Source organism: Carassius carassius, chromosome 12 (assembly GCF_963082965.1).
Source record: "Carassius carassius chromosome 12, fCarCar2.1, whole genome shotgun sequence".
In the NCBI taxonomy this organism is placed as follows: domain Eukaryota; kingdom Metazoa; phylum Chordata; class Actinopteri; order Cypriniformes; family Cyprinidae; genus Carassius; species Carassius carassius.
Window position 1 is genome coordinate 17,696,949 of NC_081766.1, and position 24,705 is coordinate 17,721,653.

At 43.9% G+C, this 24,705-nt stretch overlaps 1 protein-coding gene across 2 annotated transcripts in view; it reads right to left on the reverse strand.

Moving 5' to 3' along the window:
• Nucleotides 1-11,062: 11,062 nt before the first annotated feature.
• The window catches only part of LOC132154980 (potassium voltage-gated channel subfamily H member 2-like), a 33,996-nt gene continuing 20,353 nt past the window's right edge, over nt 11,063-24,705 (reverse strand). For both annotated transcript variants that reach the window (XM_059563736.1, XM_059563735.1), the window contains exons 2-11: nt 18,162-18,584; nt 16,918-17,314; nt 15,898-16,097; nt 15,509-15,761; nt 14,593-14,786; nt 14,387-14,507; nt 14,059-14,313; nt 12,775-12,970; nt 12,488-12,680; nt 11,063-12,401 (exon numbers count right to left, since the gene is read on the reverse strand). In XM_059563736.1, the coding sequence (XP_059419719.1) occupies nt 12,042-12,401; nt 12,488-12,680; nt 12,775-12,970; nt 14,059-14,313; nt 14,387-14,507; nt 14,593-14,786; nt 15,509-15,761; nt 15,898-16,097; nt 16,918-17,314; nt 18,162-18,584 (2,592 nt within the window). In that variant the 3' untranslated portion in view covers nt 11,063-12,041. The remainder of the gene's footprint in view (nt 12,402-12,487; nt 12,681-12,774; nt 12,971-14,058; nt 14,314-14,386; nt 14,508-14,592; nt 14,787-15,508; nt 15,762-15,897; nt 16,098-16,917; nt 17,315-18,161; nt 18,585-24,705) is intronic.

A 24,705-nucleotide genomic window follows, 5' to 3' on the forward strand; every position in this document is an offset into this window, starting at 1 on the left:
GTTTCCAAGGTAATATAATTTCCATTTATGTTTTAGAATAAGTATTTCATATAATATTTACATTTTATTTAGTTTTATTTCAGCTTAATTTCAATTACCAAAAATGATCTCTATTCAGTTTTAGGTTAACAATAACACACTGTATTATTAAAGCCTAACTCTAGTTTTTTCAGAGAGAGAAAAAACATGTCATATGGCAGGTCATATGGTGTGGTATCCTAAGGCTTACTCATCAGACCGTGGCAAATGAGACCCAGGTACATCCCTGCACTTTTACTGCTCTGCCTCTGACACGGCCCCGTGTCCTGCTGTGATTCAGCAGTTTTTCTCTGTGCCTTGCGTGATGTCACCAGCCCTGGCACAAAGTGCCATCTCACAGAGTGCCATCACTCTCTGTTTTGGAGAGACAATCTAATTCACTTAAATCATCCGTTTGATTCAAGAGTCCTGAACACTGTGGGTGGGTGTATGCGTGTATGTAAGTACAGTGTTGTCCAAAAGCTTGAGACTATATTGAACACATGAGGCTATATTAAAGAAACTTCTTGTCTTAATTCTTGACTATTAGAAAAACGTTATACGTATACCACGGTTACTAATAAATTTAATACATTTAAATTTAGACTATTTTAAGTCACTAAATGTGTGAGACTGATCATTTGACTCTTTGTACAGACAGTCAGATGATCTTCTTCCACTGAAGCACAAGATGCTCTTTGAATCATCTCAAATCATGCTGGAGAACATGATCGTCAGGTTTGACACACTTGTGGAATACTCCACCCAATAATTACCCTTATGTCATTCCAAACCTGTATGACTTTGTTTCTCCTGTGGTACATGAAGATAACTTTGAGAAATATTTTTTTGGTCTATAAAATGACAGTCAGTGAGCTTCTATGCTGGGTTCACACTTTTCCTCAAAATATATTCTTTAAGGCCCCACAGAAGAAAGAAATGCATACAGGTTTGGAACAACATGAGGGTGAGTAAATATAATGCTCATTTTGGGTGGACTATCCCTATGAAGTAAAAAAAAAAGAGAGATAGATACTGAGACGTTCTTAAATTCATGAGAATTTTTCAATTCAAACTGTTTGAGTGATAGCATAAATTTGAATAAACGTAGAGATTCAACAATGGACCAGATGTGTTTCTTTAAATGTTGCTCAAGCCCAATGGTCCAAAATCTAAACAGACTCTGACAGAAGCACGCTCTGTCCTTGTGTGGTTTAAAAGAGAATGGCGAGCTCACTAGAGTTTTTGAGCACTGGCATTTGGCAACCATTTGTGAAGCTGTGTAAACGCTGTATTCCAACCATTCCTGTGTGAATGCACACAGAACGTGGGATGGGGGTCTGGCTCAATGTGTTCCATTGTGTGCCAAAGCCACTGAGCATGCAGTTCCTGGCTGCCACTCATTGTGGCAGGATTTATGAATCTGTGCCACTACCATTCTATCTCTCTCTCTTAGTTATTCTGAGTAAAAATGAGGCATCCAAATATAAGGCACCTTCAAATGTCAAACTGTTGTCTGTTAGATTGTTTGTATGTTTCATTATTATCAGCCAACCTGATATTTTTGTAGCAAAATACGATTTTGAATTGAATTTCTCACCCTCATCTTACATCATTGTCCTAAAATGGGTTCCCCCAATAAAGATCCTGCCCATGGTCACAGCACAACATTGAAAGGGGGGGGGGGGGGTGTCTGTGTGAATTAGATCCAGAGGCCATCAGTGAGGGGAATGAAGGTTATGTATGACGGGACATAGGGCTTCCCAGACCTGACACCCCATAATCACAGCAGTCCAGAAAACAGCATGCCATCTTGCCGTCTTACAGAGCTTCCCTTTGCCAGCAACATAAGATGGCACTTCTGGTTCACCCTATATTTACATAAAACTTTTTATTTTTTATTTTACTGAATTATAAAGTAATTATTTTTGGGGAAAAAAGATTTGCTGGAACTATTTATTAAGGAACATTTTCATGTTCATGATGGAGCACAGAAAAAAGTTTTGTGTTCCTAGTTTTGTCAAATTAAATCTGTCAAATTAAGGTCTATATCCCTGCTGGGGAAAAAAATATGTAATATAAGTATAAAGTGTCCAATCTGCTTTTTGAAGCATGGCAGCTGGGTTTTTATCAGTCTGACATTGTCTACCAGCACTAAGGAGCTTTATCATGGTTTAGCTTGATCCCTTTATCAATGGTTTAGCTTGACCCCAATTTGGTCAGGTTAGAAACTGTACAAACCAGCTACCATCAGATATAACATAATATAAAATAACAGCACAGCTACAATTGGGCTATCGTGAAATATTTAAATTTTAAATGATTCAGCTCATAAAAGTATGATGATTTATTATGATAATCCGTAAGAATGGGTTTAAAGATTACCAAGAAAATATAGATTGTTTTGCAAAACCAAATCAATTAAAATACAAAGTAATACTTTAGATTGATTTTATATTATTTATACAAGCTTTTGTTAGAGAGGAACATTCTCATTTACCAGTGGATTTTTTTACGTGCTTCCTGAGATCATTTCAATGTTAAGGCACGATCTCACCCAATATGACGATATCAGGCAAATGGAAACATTTGCAGAATGACAACCTCTGTGGTATATTTAATGGTCTCCTGATATTTAAAAGCACTTCGATATTTGAACATATTACTCACAGTTTACCTAATACCCCACTTTTACTGACCTCGCCCTACAGGCAAAATAAATACAGACAAGAATAGACTCAAATACAGAATAAAGATGGGGGCACCTCCTTGTCCTTCACGCCCGCTTTACCTTAATAAACACCACTGACATTTGTCCATGACCTGTATGCAAAGCAAACAAAGCCAGTCACAGTGTAAAGAAGGAGAAATAATGTGCTATGAACCAGGAATAAGACTTAAGGGGGGTGTGGTCAGAGTGTTGTTGCCACTCATTCGTGCAACAATTCAGAATATCAAACGAGAAAAAGAGGCCACGAGGGAATAGCTATGTTTCATAACACACATGCACCTCTCACACAGTCCCAGATATCCATACATGACCTATAATGCGTCGGTTTCTAATCGTTTGTTCCATTTCGATTGCATTTTGCAGTGTGACGCATGTCCATGAGGCATGTTGAAGAGGTGTACTGCAGAGAACCGAGCACGCGACGCACAGACAATGAACGCGCTACGTGCTAGTATGAATGAAAACAATGCGATGCGAAGCGTCAAACTACAACGCGCTTATTACAATCAAAGCAGCTTGGTTTATTAAAATACGCGTTCTGGGTTGTTGCGTACCTCGCTTGCGATTTACATTGGGTGTAAAGCTTAAAACGTCCTTAATAAGGAACCTCGCACGATTTCATCATCCCATAATGGTAAAGCAATTTGTGCGCTACTTCAGTTATGTAACTACAGTAGTTTTCAATAGAGTTTTACTGCGGAGGACACCTGTCCTGAGCATCCAAACTGCGGCAGTGCCCAAACAAAGACATATCGGCAGGTCGTCATGATTCTGAACGTTTGGAAACGAAAGAGCGTTGAGTCTTGGACACTCTTTATTTACATTGCATGATTATCTCGCTAGCAAATAGCAATAACTAACGCCTGTCAAACAGAGACTGCATCACGATCTCTGCGGGGCCGATTCGTTAACAATTGTTGTCTTCGTTACCTGTAGGCTTTTTAATGCACGCGCCTTGATGGTATTTCCTATTGTATAATGTAAGCATTAATCAAAATGTCAAAGTGCGCTTACCCGTTGTTGTTTTTAAAATTCAGTATGCTGTAGTGTTGGCCGATGTGCACAGTCAGATCCGCCTCTCGAACAGTGCGCCTCTGTGATCGCAGGGCGACGCCACGCCCCTTATCCCCCTCGACCAATCACAATTCAGGAAAATTGTGCTCGTTCCCTTTTCGAGCCGCTCTTGGTCTGAGCATCTTCTCGGTTGTACCCCACCGGTATTGATGGACAGCTAATGGACTCAATGGGCATGTTGATGACAGATGAGAGGCAGAGAGATTCGCCAATCAATACATCAGCATCGGCGCGCTGAATTGGCACTGAATAGATCTGTTTGGGCATCTGACTAGATGACACCGTATCAAAGAACACCAGACTGTCCGACGTGAGACGTGATACCCTTGTAGTTTCCAGTTCTTCATACGAAAATGCATTTGAAAATCCCCTGAATGTAACCTTATACATTTATGGCACCCTTATAAAAATAGGCTGCGAGTGTAAAAGAGCATCAAGTGTTGTGGAAAGACGGAATCCATCTATTGTATTGTTTATCCGGTTCTGGAACATGATGAAGTAGCGTTATTTAAAATATAACAATAATAGGCTTAGTGCAGGAATCCTTTTATTTTTTGTAAGTGGGTGTGTCTCTTTATGCTGGTTTCCTATCACACTGAACCCGTTTCATTTTAGGAGCTATGCTTGCATGAACATTTCAATATAATTTCTTTATTTTTTATGCTATTTGGTCTTAAAGACATACCGACGGGTTAAAGTGTTTATTGTATGGTTACAGTTTCTATATTAAGTGTTTAGATGGGTTTTTTTTCTGTCTGTCAAAGATGGAAGGGTTTGTCTACATTTTGGCTTAAGTAGCCTATGTCAAATTATAATTTCCTTATAAAGCAATTTCTTATATTCATTTCAAAGGGCAGTTATAGTTTGGAACAAAACGTACTCGGTTACTAACGTAACCTCGGTTCCCTGAGATGAGGGAACGAGTTCTGCGTAAGCTAGCTTACGCTATGGGAAAAGGTCCCCTTTTCTCGAGAATATGAAGCCAAAAATTATCCTTAATTTTTAAATAATGTAAAACGCAGTGCTGCAGCACAGCAGACCCAAGCGAAGCGGCTCGCGCGCTTATTGGCTGTGCTGCGGCAACTGCAGCAACCTATGGTGAGGCGGCGGAGAGTAACGAACCAATGGGGGCGCTTCGCGCCCATTGGACGTCAGAGCGCGCCGTAATAGGCGTGGCTGGAACTATATAAGCCACCGCTTCACCATAGGGATCAGGTTTTAAATCGACTGAAGCGATCACCCGGTCCGAGCACATAGCACGGCAGGTTACGCAGTACTCGTTCCCTCATCTCAGGGAACCGAGGTTACGTTAGTAACCGAGTACGTTCCCTTTCGAGAGTACTCTCGTACTGCGTAAGCTAGCTTACGCTATGGGAACACAATGTAAAACGCCGTGCGTGCTCGGGAACTTCGACCTGTCACAGCCCGAGGCGAGAGCTCGGGGCTTTATAGCAGGAGAAATCCCAGTCCCAACAGCCAACCTTAGTGAGCTTTATATAGGGAACGAAAAAAGGGGGACGTGATAAGGCTTAGCACGTCTATATAGAAAGTACCCTGGCCTGCAGGGCAGGGACTTGCAGATTATAGAATCTAATAAATGTGGACGGAGAGGCCCAGCCTGCCGCCGCACAGATATCATCCAGTGGTATCCCGCAGGACCACGCCCATGACGAGGCCATACCTCGGGTGGAATGGGCTCTGATGCCGAACGGGCAGTGAAGGCCCTTAGATTTGTAAGCCAGCGAGATAGTGTCTACTATCCATCGCGATAGGCTTTGCTTCGTGGTGGCGAGACCTCGGGTGCGCCCACCAAAGCATATGAAGAGCTGGTCCGACCTCCTGAATAAGGCGGAGCGCGCAATATAGGTTTTAAGAGCCCTGACGGGGCAGATGAAGCTCGCGTTGCTTTCGTCGCTTTGCGAGGAAAGGGCTGACAGCGAGATGACCTGCGCTCTGAACGGTGTTGAGAGCACCTTGGGGACATAGCCGTGTCTTGGTCTGAGAATGACTCTGGAGTCATTAGGCCCAAACTCGAGACAGTCAGCGCTTACAGATAGCGCATGTAAATCCCCCACTCGCTTGACTGAGGCCAGAGCCAGTAGAAAAGCGGTTTTGAACGAAAGAAGCTTCATATCGACAGGCTGAAGCGGTTCAAAAGGGGGGCCCTTTAAGGCCTCTAGGACCGTAGACAGGTCCCAGGAAGGGATTGAAGGGGGTCGGGGAGGGTTCATCCGACGAGCTCCCTTAAGGAAACGAATGACCAGTTCGTCTTTTCCCAGTGATAGGCCGGCCACCGGAGCATGAGAAGCTGCAATGGCTGCCACATACACTTTGAGCGTAGACGGGGATCTGCCCGCATCTAAACGCTCCTGTAGGAAGGAGAGTATCTCCGTCACGTCACATAAGTGAGGGTCTAGGTTCCGTGTCCCGCACCAGGTGGAGAACACTGACCATTTCTGCGCGTATAGGCGCCTGGTTGAGGGCGCTCTGGCTTCCGTAATGGTCTTTAACACTCCCTCAGGGAGGTTCCCGGGTACCCGTTGAGGGGCCATACATGAAGGGCCCAAAGTTCGGGGTGGGGATGCCAGAGCGCGCCCTTCAGCTGCGTGAGGAGATCTTTCCGCAGCGGTATTGGCCATGGGGCTGTACTGGACAGCTGCATCAGCTCGGAGAACCAAGGTTGGGTCGTCCAGAGTGGGGCTACTAGCAGCATAGCACATCTGCTCTTCCTGACCCGATCGATGACCTGCGGTAGCATCGCGACCGGTGGGAAGGCATAAAGCGGGCGTCTGGGCCAATCGAGGGCCAGCGCGTCCCTGCTCTTTGAAAAATATATTGGGCAATGAGCGTTGTCTTCTGAGGCGAAGAGGTCGACCTCTGCCCTGCCGAAGATGCTCCACATCAACTGAACCGTCTGTGGGTGAAGAGACCACTCCCCAGGGGGAACATTCGCCCTGGAAAGCATGTCCGGGCCCCGGTTCAGGATGCCAGGTACATGCGCTGCCTTTAGCGAGCGCAGATTGTAATGTGCCCATGTCAGAAGACGCTCGGTCAGGGTGTGCAAGGTTTCTGACCTGACACCACCCTGGCGATTTATGTAGGCCACCACTGACATGCTGTCTGATCTGACCAGAACGTGGTGGCCCTTTAAAAATGGGAGGAAAGCTTTCAGGGATAGTTCGACCGCTATCATCTCCAGACAGTTTATGTGTAACAGTCGCTCCGGGCTCGACCAGAGGCCGGAGGCAGACCTGCCCTCGTACAGGGCGCCCCAACTGAGGTTGGATGCGTCTGTCGAGACTACTTTCCATTTCGAGACAGCGCCCGTGCTTACGCCTAACTGATACCAGTTGGCTATTTTCCAAGGGGCCAGAGCTGTGATGCAGCCGTGGGTCACCCTGCTGCGCGCGCGGCCGGAAATCCAGGCGCGCGCTGGAACACGGTCTCCCAGCCAGCGCTGTAGTGGGCGCATGCGCAGCAGGCCCAGTTTGAGAACCGCAGAGGCTGATGCCATCAGACCTAGCATTTCCTGAAATCGTTTGAGCGGGTAAAGAGACCCGGCTTTGAACGACACGGCTAAATGCTGAATAGTGAGAGCGCGCTGTGACGTCAGACGCGCTGTACATGTCACAGAGTCTATGTCTATCCCCAAAAAGGAAATCCTCTGGCTGGGAGACAGAGCGCTCTTGACAGTGTTGATCGTGAGACCCAGGCATTCTAAATGGCTGAGGATCCAGGATCTGTGTGTCGTCAGTAGTTCCTCGGAATGGGCTAAAACTAGCCAGTCGTCGAGGTAGTTCAATACTCGCACTCCCCGCATTCTCAGGGGTGCGAGAGCGGCATCCATGCACCGTGTAAACGTACGGGGCGCTACGGAGAGGCCGAATGGAAGAACCATGTACTGATAAGTCTGCCCCTCGAAGGCGAATCTCAAGAATGGCCTGTGATGGGGTGCTATTTGAATGTGAAAGTAAGCGTCTTTCAGATCCACTGAGAAAAACCAATCCCTCGGGCGAATTTGCGCGAGTATTTGTTTGGTAGTTAACATTTTGAACGATCGCGTCATAAGCGCTTTGTTCAAACGTCTGAGATCTAGGATGGGTCTGAGACCGCCATCCTTTTTTGGTACGAGGAAGTAGCGGCTGTAAAAGCCTGACTCGCGCTGCGCAGGGGGGACAGTTTCTATCGCCCCTTTTGCAAGAAGGTTTATCAGTTCGGCGCGAAGGACGTGTGTCATTTCGCTTTTCACTTTCGTTTCGACCACGGCGCGAAAGCGCGGCGGTCTGCGAGCGAACTGGAGCGAGTAACCTCGTTTTATTATATTCAAAACCCAATTTGATATGCCGGGGATGGCCTGCCATGCAGCGGCTCGTGCGGCTATGGGTTGAATGTGCTTCGGGCACTGGCCGCCTGTTATGAGGGGACCAGTAGCTCGAGTACGCTGTGCTTGTGACACTGTGGTGACAGCGCTTATCTGTAGGGTTGCGCACTGAGAAGTGGGCACGCGCGCTACATTTAGAGCACCTCCGGCGCGAGCGGGAAGGTGGGCATGAAAGGAGACCCGAGTGAGTCTTTGTGACACTTGAGGGAGTGTGTATACATGTAGGGGTGCGTACTGTGTAGTGGGCACACTGCCTACATAGAAAAAGCTCTTTTTGTGCTTTATTGAGGTCGCCGTGAAAACGGCGTTTGTGTGCAGGCGTGCGTGCATTGTAACAGGCTCGTTTACTGCAGTATAGACATCTCCAACCGCCTTTAGTGAGGGGATTGGAGGAAGCATGTGAGGTTTCTTGTGTGGTGGTCCGGCCGCAGCGGGACTTAACCACGGTCTTTTCAGCCCGAAGGTCAGGAGGGCTTCGGAGGCTCGGGGTTCAGCACAATCCTGGGCCGAGGTCACCGTCTCTCTGGCGGTTTGCGGCTCGTAGAGCGAGAGCGGTGCTGGGTTTTGGTCGCTGGGCGAGACTGTAAGTCTGGCTGCGATGGCTTCGAGGTCTGAGGGGGCGGCGCATTTCTACGGCGTCCCGCAGCAGAGCTAGAGCGTTTCGGCAGGAAGTGTCTCATTGCCTGTGACGTTTTCTGAGCCTCAGTGAAGCGTTCAGCGAAACCCTTAACTGACTGGCCAAAGAGGCCGGAAGGCGAGATAGGAGAGTCGAGAAAGGCGGATTTGTCGGCGTCTTTCATCTCCGTGAGCGTGAGCCAGAGGTGTCGCTCTAAAACAGCGAGGCTTGCCATGCTTCGGCCGATCGCTTGTGCTGTGGTCTTTGTCGCACGCAGGGCTAGATCAGTAGCGCTGCAGAGATCTTTAAAGTCATAGGTATCTGGGGCAGACTCGTCCAGGTTACGGAGAAGTCTGGCCTGAAAAACCTGCAGCACAGCCATGGTGTGTAGAGCCGAAGCAGCTTGACCAGCGGAGGTGTAAGCTCGGCCAGCGAGAGCTGAGGTGGTGCGGCACGGCTTGGATGGATGCACAGGCTTCGACCGCCATCCAGCGGCTGAGGGCGGGCAGAGGTGTGCAGCAATAGCCTCCTCGAGAGGGGGGAGGCTCTCGTAACCGTGGTCTCGGGCGCCGTCGACAGAGGAGAGCGCTGACGAGACAGAAGTCTTCAAGCGTGCGGAGAATGGGGCTTTCCACGACTTCGTGAGTTCATTGTGAACCTCCGGGAAGAAGGGGGCGTTTCTTTGCGGAGGGGCCGAAGGGCGCCCCTGCAGGAACCATTCATCCAGCCTGCTTTTAGCGGGCTCGTCTGGAGGAGACCAGTCGAGCTGAAGGTCGCTGACAGCCCTTGTAAGCACGCGAGTAAGCTCCGCGTCGATATCGGCGCGTTGTCCGGTGCAGCTGGGTGCTGTAGAGGGGGGGGGGTCCGCAATGGAGCCCGACCATTCCTCACTACTGGACGCGGCGAGAGAAAGGCTGTCGTGTCTGTCCTCTTCCGCCTCAGGCGCTCCGAAGGAGAAGGGGGGCGCTGGTGAGCAGGGACTGGCGCTGCTCGTCCACGAAGAGGACAGGCGAAGGAGAGAGAGCGGGCGAGGCACGCGGGGAGTGTTCCGGCGTGAGCTCGCGTGTAGCAGTATGCTCAGGCATTCTCTGATCGCGGCGTTTCTTACGCGGCACTTGAGAGAGAAGAGGCGGAGCGGGTGGAGCATCGTGGCTGGTTTGAGCTAATCGAGCCCGCAGGGTCGATATAGCCATGTCGTCGCACTCAGGGCAGCCGCCCTTGAAGAGTGCGCTCTCAGCATGCTCGCGGCCCAGGCAGGAGAAACAGATGATGTGGCGGTCCTCGGCAGGAAGCGCAGGCCCGAGGCATTTGAAACAACGCCTCGAATTCTGGAGGAAAAAAGTGTGATGCAGTGGCAAACACACTAGCTTTGAAAAGGATATAGTCACGCCGGATGGCGCAGCAGGAAGCGAGTGCTGAAGGCGGCGTCGAGATGAAGCACGAGCCGGCGTCCTCAGATCTGCGTTGCAGTGCTATCCCGCTGAGAGGCTTTTCGACGGCGTGTAGAGGCTTCTCCGGAGAAGACAGCGAAGTGCAGGTGAGATCGCTGAAGGAGATGAAATCTGATCCCTATGGTGAAGCGGTGGCTTATATAGTTCCAGCCACGCCTATTTTGGCGCGCTCTGACGTCCAATGGGCGCGAAGCGCCCCCATTGGTTCGTTACTCTCCGCCGCCTCACCATAGGTTGCTGCAGTTGCCGCAGCACAGCCAATAAGTGCGCGAGCCGCTTCGCTTGGGTCTGCTGTGCTGCAGCACTGCGTTTTACATTATTTACAAATTAAGGATAATTTTTGGCTTCATATTCTCGAGAAAAGGGGACCTTTTCCCATAGCGTAAGCTAGCTTACGCAGTACGAGAGTACTCTCGAAAGGGAACAAGAGGTAGCAATGAGCAGAAGGATACATATCACTTTTAAACACACACCAACTTCCTGTTTCAATTTTGCGGTCCTGTGGCAGAGCCTGAGCATAGATGCAGACTTTCAGTTTCACTCAGCTCTATAGACTGAATCCACTGACAAAAATCAAAGCCTTGAAAATGAATTTTATTGGTGCTGGCTGGCAGTGGCATTGCAGAGGTGGTGAAGTTTAGAAAAAGAAAAAAAAAATAACAATATTTTTCACACCAGAGAAACACAAGGCAAGGATGGTGGTTCTCATTCAGCCAGGTGAGACACGTTTCATAAACTTGAAAAGACTGATGAATTATGTGAATTAATTTATTCAGTGTGAATGAGATTATCAGTTAATAAGAGATCAAATCTCCACAATAATCAATTTATAGTAAACTAACAATAAATATTCCTACTTAAAATTACAATATATTCCATGTTATAATACATATGCACATCCCAAGCTATACCCTTTCTGTATAACACATTCCCTATAAATATCTTTCTAGCACATTTATAGTATAGCTTATTACTGGATGTGTTTGGCATGAACCAGTGCCAAATTATCATATACTGTATGTTTTATATATGCATAATTCAACAGTAATTGTACTAGCGATATGGATTATGATCAAAATTGATTTTTATTCATAATCTGTCTAAATCACATTTAACACATTTTGACCCTTTGGCCAAACTGATGATAATATATTTAGAGTGATAACTTATTCTCAAAGGAAAATCTGTACAGTGGATGGCATGAGAGATATAAATAATGCTTTCAGTCATGTAAACTACTGGAATGTTATTCAACAGGATTAACCATTATTCCCTGGAATCAGTCACTCTGAGGTATTTTAGCTACTAAAGAGGAGCTTGGGGTTAGTCCACCTGAGAGTTTCCAAATGTCCATTTAAGTCATACTCTGTAGAGTTTGCAGTGTATTGCTAGAGTATGTCCAAGACTTCCAAACAAACAATCATCAATTCAACACAAAAACACATCTTTAAAAAACTGATATGCTAATACAAATCATTACATTTACACCTCATAATAACAAATGAACACTTTCGTAAAATTAAACATTTTCAGTGATAGGCAGGTAAGAACAACAAGCATCGTTAAACCAGCTAACACAAATGTACCAAACTACAGGGACATTAATGATGCCTCTACATTAGAATTTATGAGGTAATTAATATGAACCTGAAGTAGAAGGTCTTCAAAACATCCTGCCAACATTGTTGCGGTCCGTCAGGATGTATGCATTGTTTTCCGTTGACATGCTGAACAAAATTATCAATCTTAACACCTAGGATTAGAGCCATGTCATTTTTGGACTGAGGAATCATCCTCTACATGATGCTGCACTGGCAATGATAGGCGTCTTAAACACTCCAAATCTAACCTCAGTCCAGCTTGTGGTTGGTGAACAGTTCCGATAGGGTCTGCATCCAAAAAACTATAACTACCTTGATCAGCTGTGTCTATTTGTTGGTGGTCAGTGTGTGCTGTAAGACAATCAGGGTCATTGTGGCCCATGCTACATGGCCATCTTTCTGTATAAGACCCAGAAGGAGTCTCAGAGGAGGGCTCTAAGGAAGAGTCCAGGAGCTGGAGCTCCATTGCCCCTGACAGATTTCCACTGGACTTTATGGGACTCTCAGCAAATTTGTGGTGATCAAGTATCTGGGAAAAATCCAAGAGAATGAATTAAAGACTCATATGAGATTCAATAAAAAATGATGGCTGTAATTTTAAAGTTTGTGAAATACCTCAGAGAGATGGGCTGGCGTATCTGTCTCCAAAGGGTTGACAGAACGGAACAGTTTCTGGCCTGGTTTGGGTGGATTTGAAGATGCTTCTATAGGTGACGTCACAGAGCTGTAGGCTGGTGGAACTAGAACCATCTGCCTCTGAAGCAACTGCATTATAGCCCCCGTGTCTGTTGACATGCACTTCTCCAATCTTTGAAAGACACAAGACAACAAAAACAGCTCAAAGTATATGAATAAAGAGTAAAGGATGCCAAGATAATAACAATACTGTACCGGGATCTCACCTGTGGAGCTGTCTCTGCATCATTTCCAGTCTATTCTCTACCTCAGTGCAGTAGCGATGGGTAACACTGTGCATTACAGTATTGGAGGGCACTGAAGATGAGGGGAAAGACATACTGTGGCTGGGTACTTCCTGGTAATGATGGCCATGACTATCCCCCCAAAAGCTGAAGATGTTAGAAACCCCCGAAAGTGCTCCTAATTTAAGAGAAGGGTAATAATGTCAAATTTATGCATTCACTGCAATGAAAAAGTTCACCCAAAATTGAAAATGTGGTAATTATATTTATGCACAACCACATCGTTCCAAAACTGTATACATTTTTAAATAATATCCTGATGACTTTTTTCACTCTAGCATCAAGCACCATGAGTCGATACAACAGCTTTGTGTAGCGATGTCTGTTTGAATGAATGAATCTGTTTGTTCAGTTCATATAACCAGTCTGAATAATTCATTCATGAATCAGATCCAGTTCTTTAATTCTCACTCACTCAATGATCTGGATGTAATGGTTAACAGCTCACTAGTTTGTAAGCTTATCAGTGAATAATGACTTGCAAGGGCTACATTTGCAATGTTTTTACAATATTTCTATGGTGCTTCTGCATCCTTTTGGAAGCTTGAAACCTTTGTTTGTTTTTTGTTTTTGTTTTTTCGCAAAAGAGAGAAGCTTGGAAGTTTGGACCAACGTAAGGGTGAGTAAATGTTCTCCCCCCCCCCACCCCCCCTGAATGTATCTTTTAAAGGCTCAGCTCAGCTAAAAAAAAAAATTAATCAGAATTTCCTCAACCTCATGTTGTTCAAAATCCATTAGAAACACAAAAAGATGTTTTAATGAACCTTGAAAGATTTATGTTCCTCCACTAAAAGTTAATTTACCCAAAACTGTGATTCTTAAAAATCATAATGGAACTCCACATGAATCCAAGTCTCCCGAAGAGACAAGCATTTTATAAAAAGATTTAACTAGTAAAAAATATCTTCATTTATGTTTCAAGGATGAAGAAAAGTCTTATGGGTTTGGAATGACATGAGGCCGAGTAAATGATGACAACTTAAGTGTTCTGCTGAACTTACTCCTTAACTGAAAATGAATCCAATTATGTAATTCAAAAGAACTATTGTTAGGATCTTTGAATTTTTTTCTTCTATTTCTTCCTAGTTAATTTCTTTCAGATACGTGAGCTAACACTTATATAATACACCTACTGTAAATTAGACAGTATGCCAGTTTTAACAGGAAAGAGATTAGTCACAAAAGTTCACATTTTCTGAATCCTACCTGACAGTGTAGTGAAAGAGTTACTGCTGTTGTGGATCTTGTCTCTATTAGCATTGCTAATACTAGTGATATTGCTCTGAGAGCAGTCTGCTATTGCAGTGGACCGCCGGGTCTCTTCCTCTTCATCACTGCTGGACTGGGAGGCAAAAATGTCTGAGTCCTGATGAGCAGTTTGTTTGTCCTTGTGCTGCTTGCTTAAATTATGTGTTCTGAATGTCGTCCTATTGAGTTTTTCTTCCGTCTTCTCTGTATCTGCTACTAAGAAGAATTTCAGTAGATGTGAGTTTCAAGAATCTGAAAGAAGTGGTCACACAGTGTTTGCTCTTACCTTGTGGGATAGAGTTTCTTTTGGACTTGAAGAAAAGCTTTGCCCTTGGTGTGTGATGGTCATGACAGCCACGGTCAGAATCGTCAGGGTCACTGCTCATTGACCCAGCTTTAGTGTTAGTCTGTTGAGAAGATAACCAAATGAGTGCATTTTTGAACCTTTGTCTTTATGTACTATTAAAGTTACACAGACATGTGCGAGCTTACATCTCTCAAGTTAAAGGTGATCTCCAGGTTGCTCCAGAAGTAGTCTGAGAACTCTGGATACATGTTCAAGACCTCCACTATATCATCTCTGTGGATTTTATGCAGGTCACAGTACGTCAATGCTCTCACATCAGACCTTGACTTTCCAGGACGTGCATATAAGTTAACAGGCTCTCCAAAGATATCGTTCTTGCCTGCAGGATAAGCCGAAGGAAGAGATATTTACTGTAAGCTTTAAAACAAAAAGAAATCTCAAAATGTCTCCTATAGTTAACAGACATTAAACACTTTGAATTCATACTTCCACACAAATCTTATTATTTTTGCAATAGAAATATACAGCAGAAATTGTAATAATAGTATTCAGTATTCTAGTATGTAGTATGCTATTCATCCTTTGCATTATCAACAGATGGCACCACGTGTCATTAAAAGAAATGCAGAATGAAGAATAAAAAAATGTCCACAAGACGGAGCCACACTTCAACAGCTTTCTTGAAGTCTCAAAAGTACCAAGTACTCTTGTACTTAGAGCGAATAAAATAAAATAAAAATGGCAGAAGATTATTTACATGTTCGCGGTTTTATTCTGCATTACTAGTCAAGACTAGTCATAATCCAAAAATAAATAACTAAAATAAAAAACTCACATTGAAACTAAATTAAAAATTGTTTCATTAGACCAATGTTCTCCTCAAGTTTATACATCTAAAAGTACAAAAAAAAAAGATGACCGTAATAGAATGTATATATATTCTACATAATATTTTACAAATATTCAGAATATTTTCATTTAATAGATATTTAAAGATGTTTTATTTTTGTATTTTTATTTTAGGAATTTCTTTCGGAGATGGGGCTCCATGGAAATCCCCTGACATGTGCAAATGATCACAATGAGATGCTCTTTAATTACCTAAAATGGCCACTACCACATCTCCCTTTAAGATCTCAATGGAGCCACGAGAAATGAAGTATAGCGCCGAAATCACATCACCAGCGTGGACCAAGGTGTCTCCTGGTGGAGCATGTGTAGTCTTGAACTTCATAGCCAAAGCACGTAAGCAACCTTTACTGGAGCCCTTGAAAGCTTTACAGTTCTGTAGCAATGTGCGATTCAGATGCAAACAGATGTCTGCCTGTAAGCACTCTGGGAACCCCTTCAGTACCTGCAATATGATAAAACATAGGTTAATGTGATAAATGGTGCCATGTTATGTGCTCTGTCATGTGTGCATGCAAAAATAAACAGAGTGGAAAAAACTGAGTATGCCCAGGTGTTCTGTATGTGGCTCTGTGACTCACAGCATTCATGTCAATGCCGTTAGTGTAGGACCAAGCATGCTGAAAATACTCCTCCAGTTTTTGCCTGAGTGGGTTGGGGATCTGGTGGAAACGGATGAACTCCCGAACCCGTAGCATCTGAGTGTGGTAACGCGCGGTGCCAGAGTACAGCCTCTGGATGATGGCTGACACGTTTCCGAATATGCTAGCATACATTAGTGCTGTGAAGAAAACAACATAATGTTAATCCACACGATTTATCCACTTTAGTCCTCATAATGCCCCCAAAAAGGCATGTCTACTAATCATGTGTAGTGGGGACGTTTACTATTACTGGCTCTTTATCAGCCCATAGGATTTTTATTGAGAAATGTCCAAGGATTTTTGAAACCGAAGACCCACAAATATGATAATCTCCTTGTGCGTGAACCCTTCCTGAAATATAAAGGCAGCTATTTATTTTCATGTATAAAGACTTATTTATATTAGAATATATTAGAATATTAATAATAAATGATAAATAAATCATAAAAATGACATTGAATAACTGAAAAATTATATTATGTGTGATAATATACATTATTATTCAAAAGTGTGAGGACAGTAGTATCATGTCATTTAGTACTTATCAGAACTGTTAAAGCCGTAAAGTCCATTCAGCATGCTTCTGTTTTTCAAATAAAACCAAATAATCAACACATAAAATAAAGTCAACAGACAGACACGTATAGTGGTTGATGCTCATGTGTATTAAATATATGTTTTGCAACTAAACGAAGAAAACTCCTTTAACAACTAGGCACTCTAAAGAGGCATTTGAGAGCATTACGACCGGCAGGGACCCAATCCACCAATCAGTGAGGTTCCTGAATAACCGATTTTTGATTAGTTAATGTAGCATATCTAGTGTGAATATTTTCCCCACAGGATCGGCGCCTATGGACCGGAGTAATGGCTGCTGAAATTGCAGCTTTACTATCACAAGAATAAATTACATTTTCATTTTTTTTTTTTTTGGCTGACCTAAGAATAAACACTAACCTCCAATGAGCATGACACAGATGGAAAAGATCTTCTCAGAGTTGGTGTTTGGGGAGACATTTCCAAAGCCCACACTGGTGAGGCTGCTGAAGGTGAAGTACAGGGCAGTGACATATTTATCTTTAATAGAGGGTCCTGATGAAGGATTTGTGATATTATACGGCTTCCCCAGCTGTTCACCCAAAGAATTAAGCCAACCGATCCCAGACGGGCCGCTCCTTTCCACATTCCCAATAGCATACCAGATGCATGCCAGCCAATGGGCAATTAGTGCAAAGGTGCACATGAGGAGAAAGAGCACCGCGGCTCCATACTCGGAGTAGCGATCGAGTTTACGTGCCACACGAACTAATCGCAAAAGCCGAGCAGTCTTCAGTAGGCCAATCAGAGTCGTCGTCTGTCAATACATGAAAAAAGGAGCACTGAAAAGTTAGGAGATGGTTAGCAAAAGCTATAACAGCATATTAAAAAGAATTGTTCACCCAAAAATGAAAATGTACTCACCCTCAGGACATCCTAGATGTAGATGAGTTTTTAATTCATCATTACATATTTAAAGATATTTATCATACATCACTTGCTCACCAATGAATCACCAGTGAATGAATGGGTGCTGTCAGAATGAGAGTCCAAACAGATTATTAAAAACAACACAATAACTACATGACTCCAGTCCGTCAACTGATGTCTTGTGAAGAGAATGTTGTGTTTGTAAGAAACAATTTCATAATCAAGGCATTTTATATTTTAACCGTTGCTTCTGACCAAAAATTCCAGTCCATAATCCATAGCAATGCTTCCAGTGGAAAAAAAGAATCCACTTCTGTCCTCTCACATCAAAATCCATTGATGTTTTTTTAAAACTGTTTTTGCTTGTAAACGGTGTATCTGTGATATGTGCATATTTCTCTTTTGATTCAGACGAGACATCTTTTTCAATAAAGAAAGCAATATTATGGATAGAGGACTGAGGACTGAAACAACAGTTTGAAATTAAAAACACTTTGATAGATTTTTAACAAAGACTCCAATTTTTGTGATGTTTGCTGTTTGTGATGTCTGTGATATTCTCATTCTGACGGCACCCGTTCACTGCAGAGGATCCATTGGTGAGCAAGTGGTGTAATGCTAAATCTTTCCAAATCTGTTTTGATGAAGAAACTAACAACATCGTAGATGACCTAAGGACGAGTAAATTAATTTCTATTCCTTTAAAAGTCAAAATTACCCATAAGTTCACTCACATCTTCTACAGAGCGATAAATGAGCAAGTCGAAAGGAATGGCAGCCACCATGTCAATGAGGAACCAGCCTTTAAAATAGTGGATAGCTATTCGGCCGGGCTGGCTGACCACTTCATCGTTGCTGTTCACGTAGGTTGTGCGAAAGTTAATCACAATGTCCACTACGAACATGATATCCACAATGAGGTCCACCACGTTGAGTGGACTGCAAGAGTAGCCACAGCGCTGCATGGCAGCCTCTTCCTCGTCGTTGAGCAGGAACGCAGCCGAGTAAGGTGTGAAGATTGCCGTATAGATGACCAGCAGCAAGATGACCCAGTCCCAGACTGCCTTGAAGGGGCTGTAGTGTAAAATGGTCCATTTGTGGATTCGGGGAGCCTGGAGTTTATACTCAGGGAGGACATCTGCACCTAGAGACAGCACCTGAGGAGAAATATACTTCACAATGAGAGGTCTTTTCAGATTATTAAATGAATTATGCAACTGCTGCTGAAAATCTGCATTTGGACAAGAAGCTTTAAACCATAAGTGAAGATGTCCTGGTCTTGAGAATGAAAAAAGAAAATTGGTTACATTAAAGCTTTCCATAAAAACATTAAGCAGTTGTTTTGTTTTCAATGTTGTTTTGCTTTTTGATAATTTGATTAAACAAAAAGGTTTCTTGATCACCAAATCAGCATATTAGAATGATTTCTGAAGAATCAGGTGACACTGAAGACTGAAGTAATGATGCTGAAAATTAAGCTTTGCATCACAGAAATACATAATTTAAAAATATATATATATATATTCAAACAGAAAACCTATTTCCCAATATTACCGTCTTTTATTTGTATTAAAGACATTATGATCAGTGTCAAAAACGAGGAAATGCCTTTCTCATTAAATATATGGATGGACAAATATTTGCAATACTACAATAAATGGATTGTTTATAACTTCATGACGTTTATTGAACACTGTATGATCCGACATAGGTGACCAAGTGATATTACTAGTTTACGAATTCTGCATGATTTCTCAAAAAATAAAGTTTGAAAAATTGCTAATTTCATAGTCTATCTAGTTAAAGCAGAAACTGTTCAGTCCATTATCCATGTTTTTCCAAAGTTTGCTGTAGGACAGAAATATTATCATGTTTCTGACAGGAACTGAGTGGGTTGTTAACTCAGTGTGGGTGAAGTAATGAAGCCATGTTTAGTCTCTGAGATATCCACTGAGTACACATCACTGCAGGGAGAACATTAATGCTTTACATTGTAAACACCCTCTTAGGCGGCAAACGTCATCTCATTATTTTTCTCCAGGCCCCTAAAGAGGCAACCAAAGCTTAGTCATTTGCTCAAAGCTCCAGTGAGAGAGTTTTGATTACTCTTACTTATAATCTACTGCCTTGATTATACTAATAAAGACACCAAAACACAAATAATATTCACAGAAGTACTTAAAGTGTAGGTACAAATATATATGTTTAAGCACCTTAAGATGTAAATACAAGTTCAAATGATTTCCTGTTTTAAGATAGCCCTGAACTTAGTCTACCAAAACCAGTGAGGCAGAATGATTATTCATTTATGGTTATCTAATATTTATCTTGTTCATTATGTACCATTATGATGAAGAAATACATTCGCAGCAAAGTGGGAGAAAAAAAAAAGGTCAACTGGTAATAACTGGCCCTCTAGACTAATAATCCACATAAGTAAATAATTATTTCAACCTCAAAGTCTCTGGCCACTCTTACCTCTCTGCTCTCCTGGCCAAGAATGGGACTCGTCTTGTCCCAAAAGCAGAAACTCTGAGAGCCTTGTTTGCAAGGCATGTGTGAGTGAAAGGAAGACTGAACAGAAGGAGCACAGGACTGGAAGAGCTTGTTCAATGGCTTCAGCACCAAGGTCAGAATCATAATCCACAAATAATATTCAGACCACCATTTGCTCAAGGCTCGACTGGCAGAATCCCAGACTCCTTTAGCATTCCTGGAGAAGGATGAGAACAAGAACTGCTCTCCTTTGGATCCAGGACCCTGCCACCACCTGATAGCTATATCTCTGCTTATATCTTGCTGACTTCTGTGCTCTTCATTTAGTGGTGGTTTCTCCGGTATCTTGTCGTTCATCTACTTCTATGCTCTGTGCTGTTTGAACAATCTGCTGTAAGTTAAGTGTTAATATATGAAATTAAATTATAGCTCTTATCTGGGCAGATTTGTTATTAATCTACTTACAAGAAAGAAACTGTTCCAACTTCAACTGCACATAATTTTGAATGACAATTATAAGGACAATGCTATTAGAAAAGTGTTTATTTTTGGCAAAAATTAAATGGTGTGATTTCTTCTCTTTGAAGTTCATGCGTTAAGCTGTTCTGCAAAGATGCTAACTGAATTTTATACAGTATAAGGCTTTTCTTCCTTGATTTATTAATATCCAGATTGTAGGAGTTAACTGTAATTTCTGAATTTCTGTCACCTCAGATAAGTCACACCAAAATCCTTCTGTGTTCCTCATTTCAGGGCCTGATTCACCCTCATTCCTGATTATACAGAATCAGCTCACATTAAATTGTGTCACCAAGTCCAAAGAGCACCATTTGATCTCTCAGATTTTTTATTTATACTCCTCATCACTACAGAGACAGCTGATCTATAGAAAAAAAGAAAAAAAAAACTGGTGTATTTGTTGGTGATTTTTACAACAACCTGACTGCAGTTGAGTGGACAAATGCTCACATTCGATGGCGTCTGGCACTTTGAAGAGGTGTTCTTTTTACAGTACAGGGCAGATGGCAGATGTCATGTGATGTGATATAGTGTATGGTGGTTTCAACACTGTTACTTTAAATCTGAGTGACGTGAATCATCAGGGGCGTGTCGGGGGATGACACGGGGGGGAAATCAGTATGTGTGAACTAGTATATGGCTGGATGTGAATAAACGTGACGTTCATAAAGAGAGAAACTGCCTATTTACGGTCATTTTACATGGTGTCAGAAGTGGCGGATAATGGCGAAGTTTAATCCACCATCGAGTTTTTCTTTCGACAAGCCAACGGAGTGGATGGATTGGAGACAAAGATTTCAGCGCTTCCGAACGGCTACAAAGCTAGATAAAGAGGATGGAGAAGTGCAAGTGAGTTGTCTCATTTACGCCATGGGGAGTGAGGCAGAGAATATTTATAAATCGTTCGTGTTCGCAGAGGATAGACAGAAAAACGACTTTGAAATAGTCCTGGGAAAGTTTAACGAGTACTTTTTCCCGAGGAGAAATGTCATTCACGAACGTGCGTGCTTTCACCAGCGAGTGCAACAACCCGGCGAAAGAGCAGAAGCGTTTATCAGAGCACTGTACGAGCTGTCTGAGCACTGTGAGTTTGGCGCCATGAGGGACGAAACGATTCGCGACCGCATTGTGGTCGGCATTTTGGATAAAGATCTCTCTCGGAGGCTGCAGTTGATCACTGATCTCACACTAGCACAAACAATCCAGACTGTTCGTCAATCGGAGGAGGTGGCCACACAAGTCAGCATGCAAGGCGAGACGGTGAGCATGGTCAGAGCAGTTGTCAGCACAAGTAAGCAACCTGTGAAGGGACAGCGCAAGCCTAAAGACAAAATCCGAGCTGACAGTCATGGAAAATGTGGATATTGTGGAAATGCTGTGCATGCAAGTGATGAGCGCTGCCCTGCAAAGAAAGGCAAATGCCACAAATGCCAAAAAATCGGACACTGGGCCAGAGTCTGCCACAGTAACAGGTCAGTGAGAGAAGTCACAGAACGTTTAGACCAGCCTTCATACTTTCTGGGTTCAGTTTACAATGTAAATGAACGAGAAGACCAGTGGATGGTGCAGCTCCTGATTGGGGCGACCCCTGTAAATTTCAAAATTGATACAGGGGCTGACGTAAACATTGTGGCAGAAGAGACTTTCAACACACTAGTCCCAGTAAAGACACTAGAGCCAGCTAATGTTACACTGGATAGCCCTGGGGGGAAGATAGACTGTCTGGGTCTGTTCCAAGCCACTGCAGTGTACAAAGGACAGTTGTATCCATTTTCTGCCTATGTGGTCCGTGGATACAAAGTCAATAACCTGCTGAGTCGGTCTCTATCAGCTGATATGAACTTGGTAAGGAGAGTGGAGGAGGCGAACCTGGTGGCCTCTGACTATGATGCGTTTGGTGAGCACGGCACACTAAAAACCGACCCCGTCAAAATTCAGTTAAAAGACTCAGCACAGCCATGTCAGACACACACAGCGAGGCGCGTTCCAATACCAATGCTGCAAAAGGTGAAAGAGGAGTTGCAAAGGATGGAGAAAAATGGCGTCATAGAGCGCGTGACACAACCGACTGAATGGTGTGCACCAATGGTTCCCGTTCTGAAGAAAAATGGCAAAGCACGCATTTGCGTGGATCTCAAAAGATTGAATGAAGCAGTAAAACGAGAACATTTCGTGCTACCTACTGCAGAGGAGATTATTGCCAAACTGAGCGGCGCAAAAGTTTTCTCTTCCTTAGACGCAGCCAGCGGATTCTGGCAAATCCCTCTTCATCCAGATAGCTGCAGACTTACCACCTTTATCACACCATTTGGGAGATATTGTTTCAGGAGGCTTCCCTTCGGGATCTCGAGTGCTCCAGAGATCTTCCAGAGGAAAATGCAGGAGACGCTTCAAGGTCTGGAGGGGGTAGAGGTCTTCATGGACGATATACTGGTCTACGGGTCCTCCCTGGAAAAACACGACTCTCGTTTAGAGCAAGTGCTTCAGAGAGTGGAGTCTACAGGGTTAAAACTAAATCCTGAAAAATGTACGTACAGACAAAGCCAACTTCGGTTCCTGGGTCACCTTATTAATGAGACAGGGGTGCAGCCAGATCCAGACAAGGTGGATGCCATCCGACAGCTATCTCCACCACAAAATGTGCAGGAACTGAAAAGGGTGCTGGGCATGGTGAATTACCTGGGGAGGTTCATTCCTAACCTCTCAACGGTCAGCCAGCCTCTGTACGAACTACTCCGACATAAAAGTGTATGGATGTGGACACACACGCAGCAGACGGCGTTTGAAAATATTAAAGAGCTTCTCATGAAGGCACCAGTTCTTGCGTATTATGATGTCACTAAGACCACTGCTGTCTCGGCTGATGCAAGCAGTTATGGACTTGGGGGGTTGCTCTTGCAGCTACACAAAGAAGGATGGAAGCCGGTAGCATACTGCTCCAGATGTCTCACTGATGCAGAAACCCGATACGCACAGATCGAGAAAGAATGTCTGGCTGGTGTGTGGGCATGTGAGAGGTTTGAAAAGTATCTAAGCGGCTTGGATGAGTTTAAGCTGGTGACGGATCATAAGCCGCTGGTTCCTCTCATCAATAGCAGAAGTCTTGACAACGTTCCTGTACGGTGCCAGAGACTTTTGATGCGTCTAATGTGGTTTAAGCCCAAAGCAGAGTATGCACCAGGCAAGACACTTGTCGTTGCAGATACACTGTCCAGAAGCCCGCAAACTGTTATCACTAAAGATTCAGAAACGAATGCCGATGTGGAGCGCTACGTGAATGCAGTAATACAAGGGGTACCTGCGACGCCCCATAAAATGGACTGTATCAGAAACGCCACTATAACAGATGGTGAGCTACAAGCCGTAATTAAGCTGATCAGAGCTGGATGGCCACAACACCGCAGTCAAGTTCTGGCAGCAGCCAGAGACTATACGGTTGCAAAAGCAGAGCTCTCAGAGCATGAGGGCTTAGTGATCAAGGGAAGAAGAATCGTTGTGCCAAGGGCGATGAGGAAGGAGATCCTGGAAAAGATTCACGAAGGTCACCAGGGCCTTACAAAGTCTAGAGAGAGAGCACAGGAGTCTGTGTGGTGGCCGGGAATTTCAGCGGACATAAAGAACACAGTGCTGTCATGTCAGATATGCCAAGAGTTGAGAAGTACACAGCAGAAAGAGCCCCTGATCTCCACACCACTCCCAGAACGACCCTGGAAAAGAATCGCAGCTGATCTTTGTGAACACCGGGGACAGAATTATCTAATTGTGTCCGATTACTATTCCAGATTTCTGGAGATACTGCACTTACCTTCTACAACGACATCTCATGTCACACAAAAGTTGACGGCTGTCTTTGCCAGATTCGGAATTCCAAATGAGGTGGTGAGTGACAACGGTCCTCAGTTCTCTAGTGCAGAGTTTCGAGAACTAGCCAATCGGCTGGATTTCCAACACATTACATCAAGTCCTCACCATCCTCAGGGAAACGGGCACATCGAAAGGGCTGTGCAGATTGCAAAAAGAATTCTGAAGCAGACAGATCCTCTGTTAGCCCTCATGTGCTACCGATCGACTCCCTGTGCCACTACTGGAGTTAGTCCGACAGAGCTTCTTATGGGAAGGAAAATCAGAACAACACTTCCAACCCTAGAGAAGAATCTTCATCCCAGGTGGCCAAATAGGAAGTCTGTCATGCTGAAAGACAAAATAGAGAAAGACAGACAAGCTTTCTACTATAATCGTCGCAATGGAGCTAAGAATCTGTCA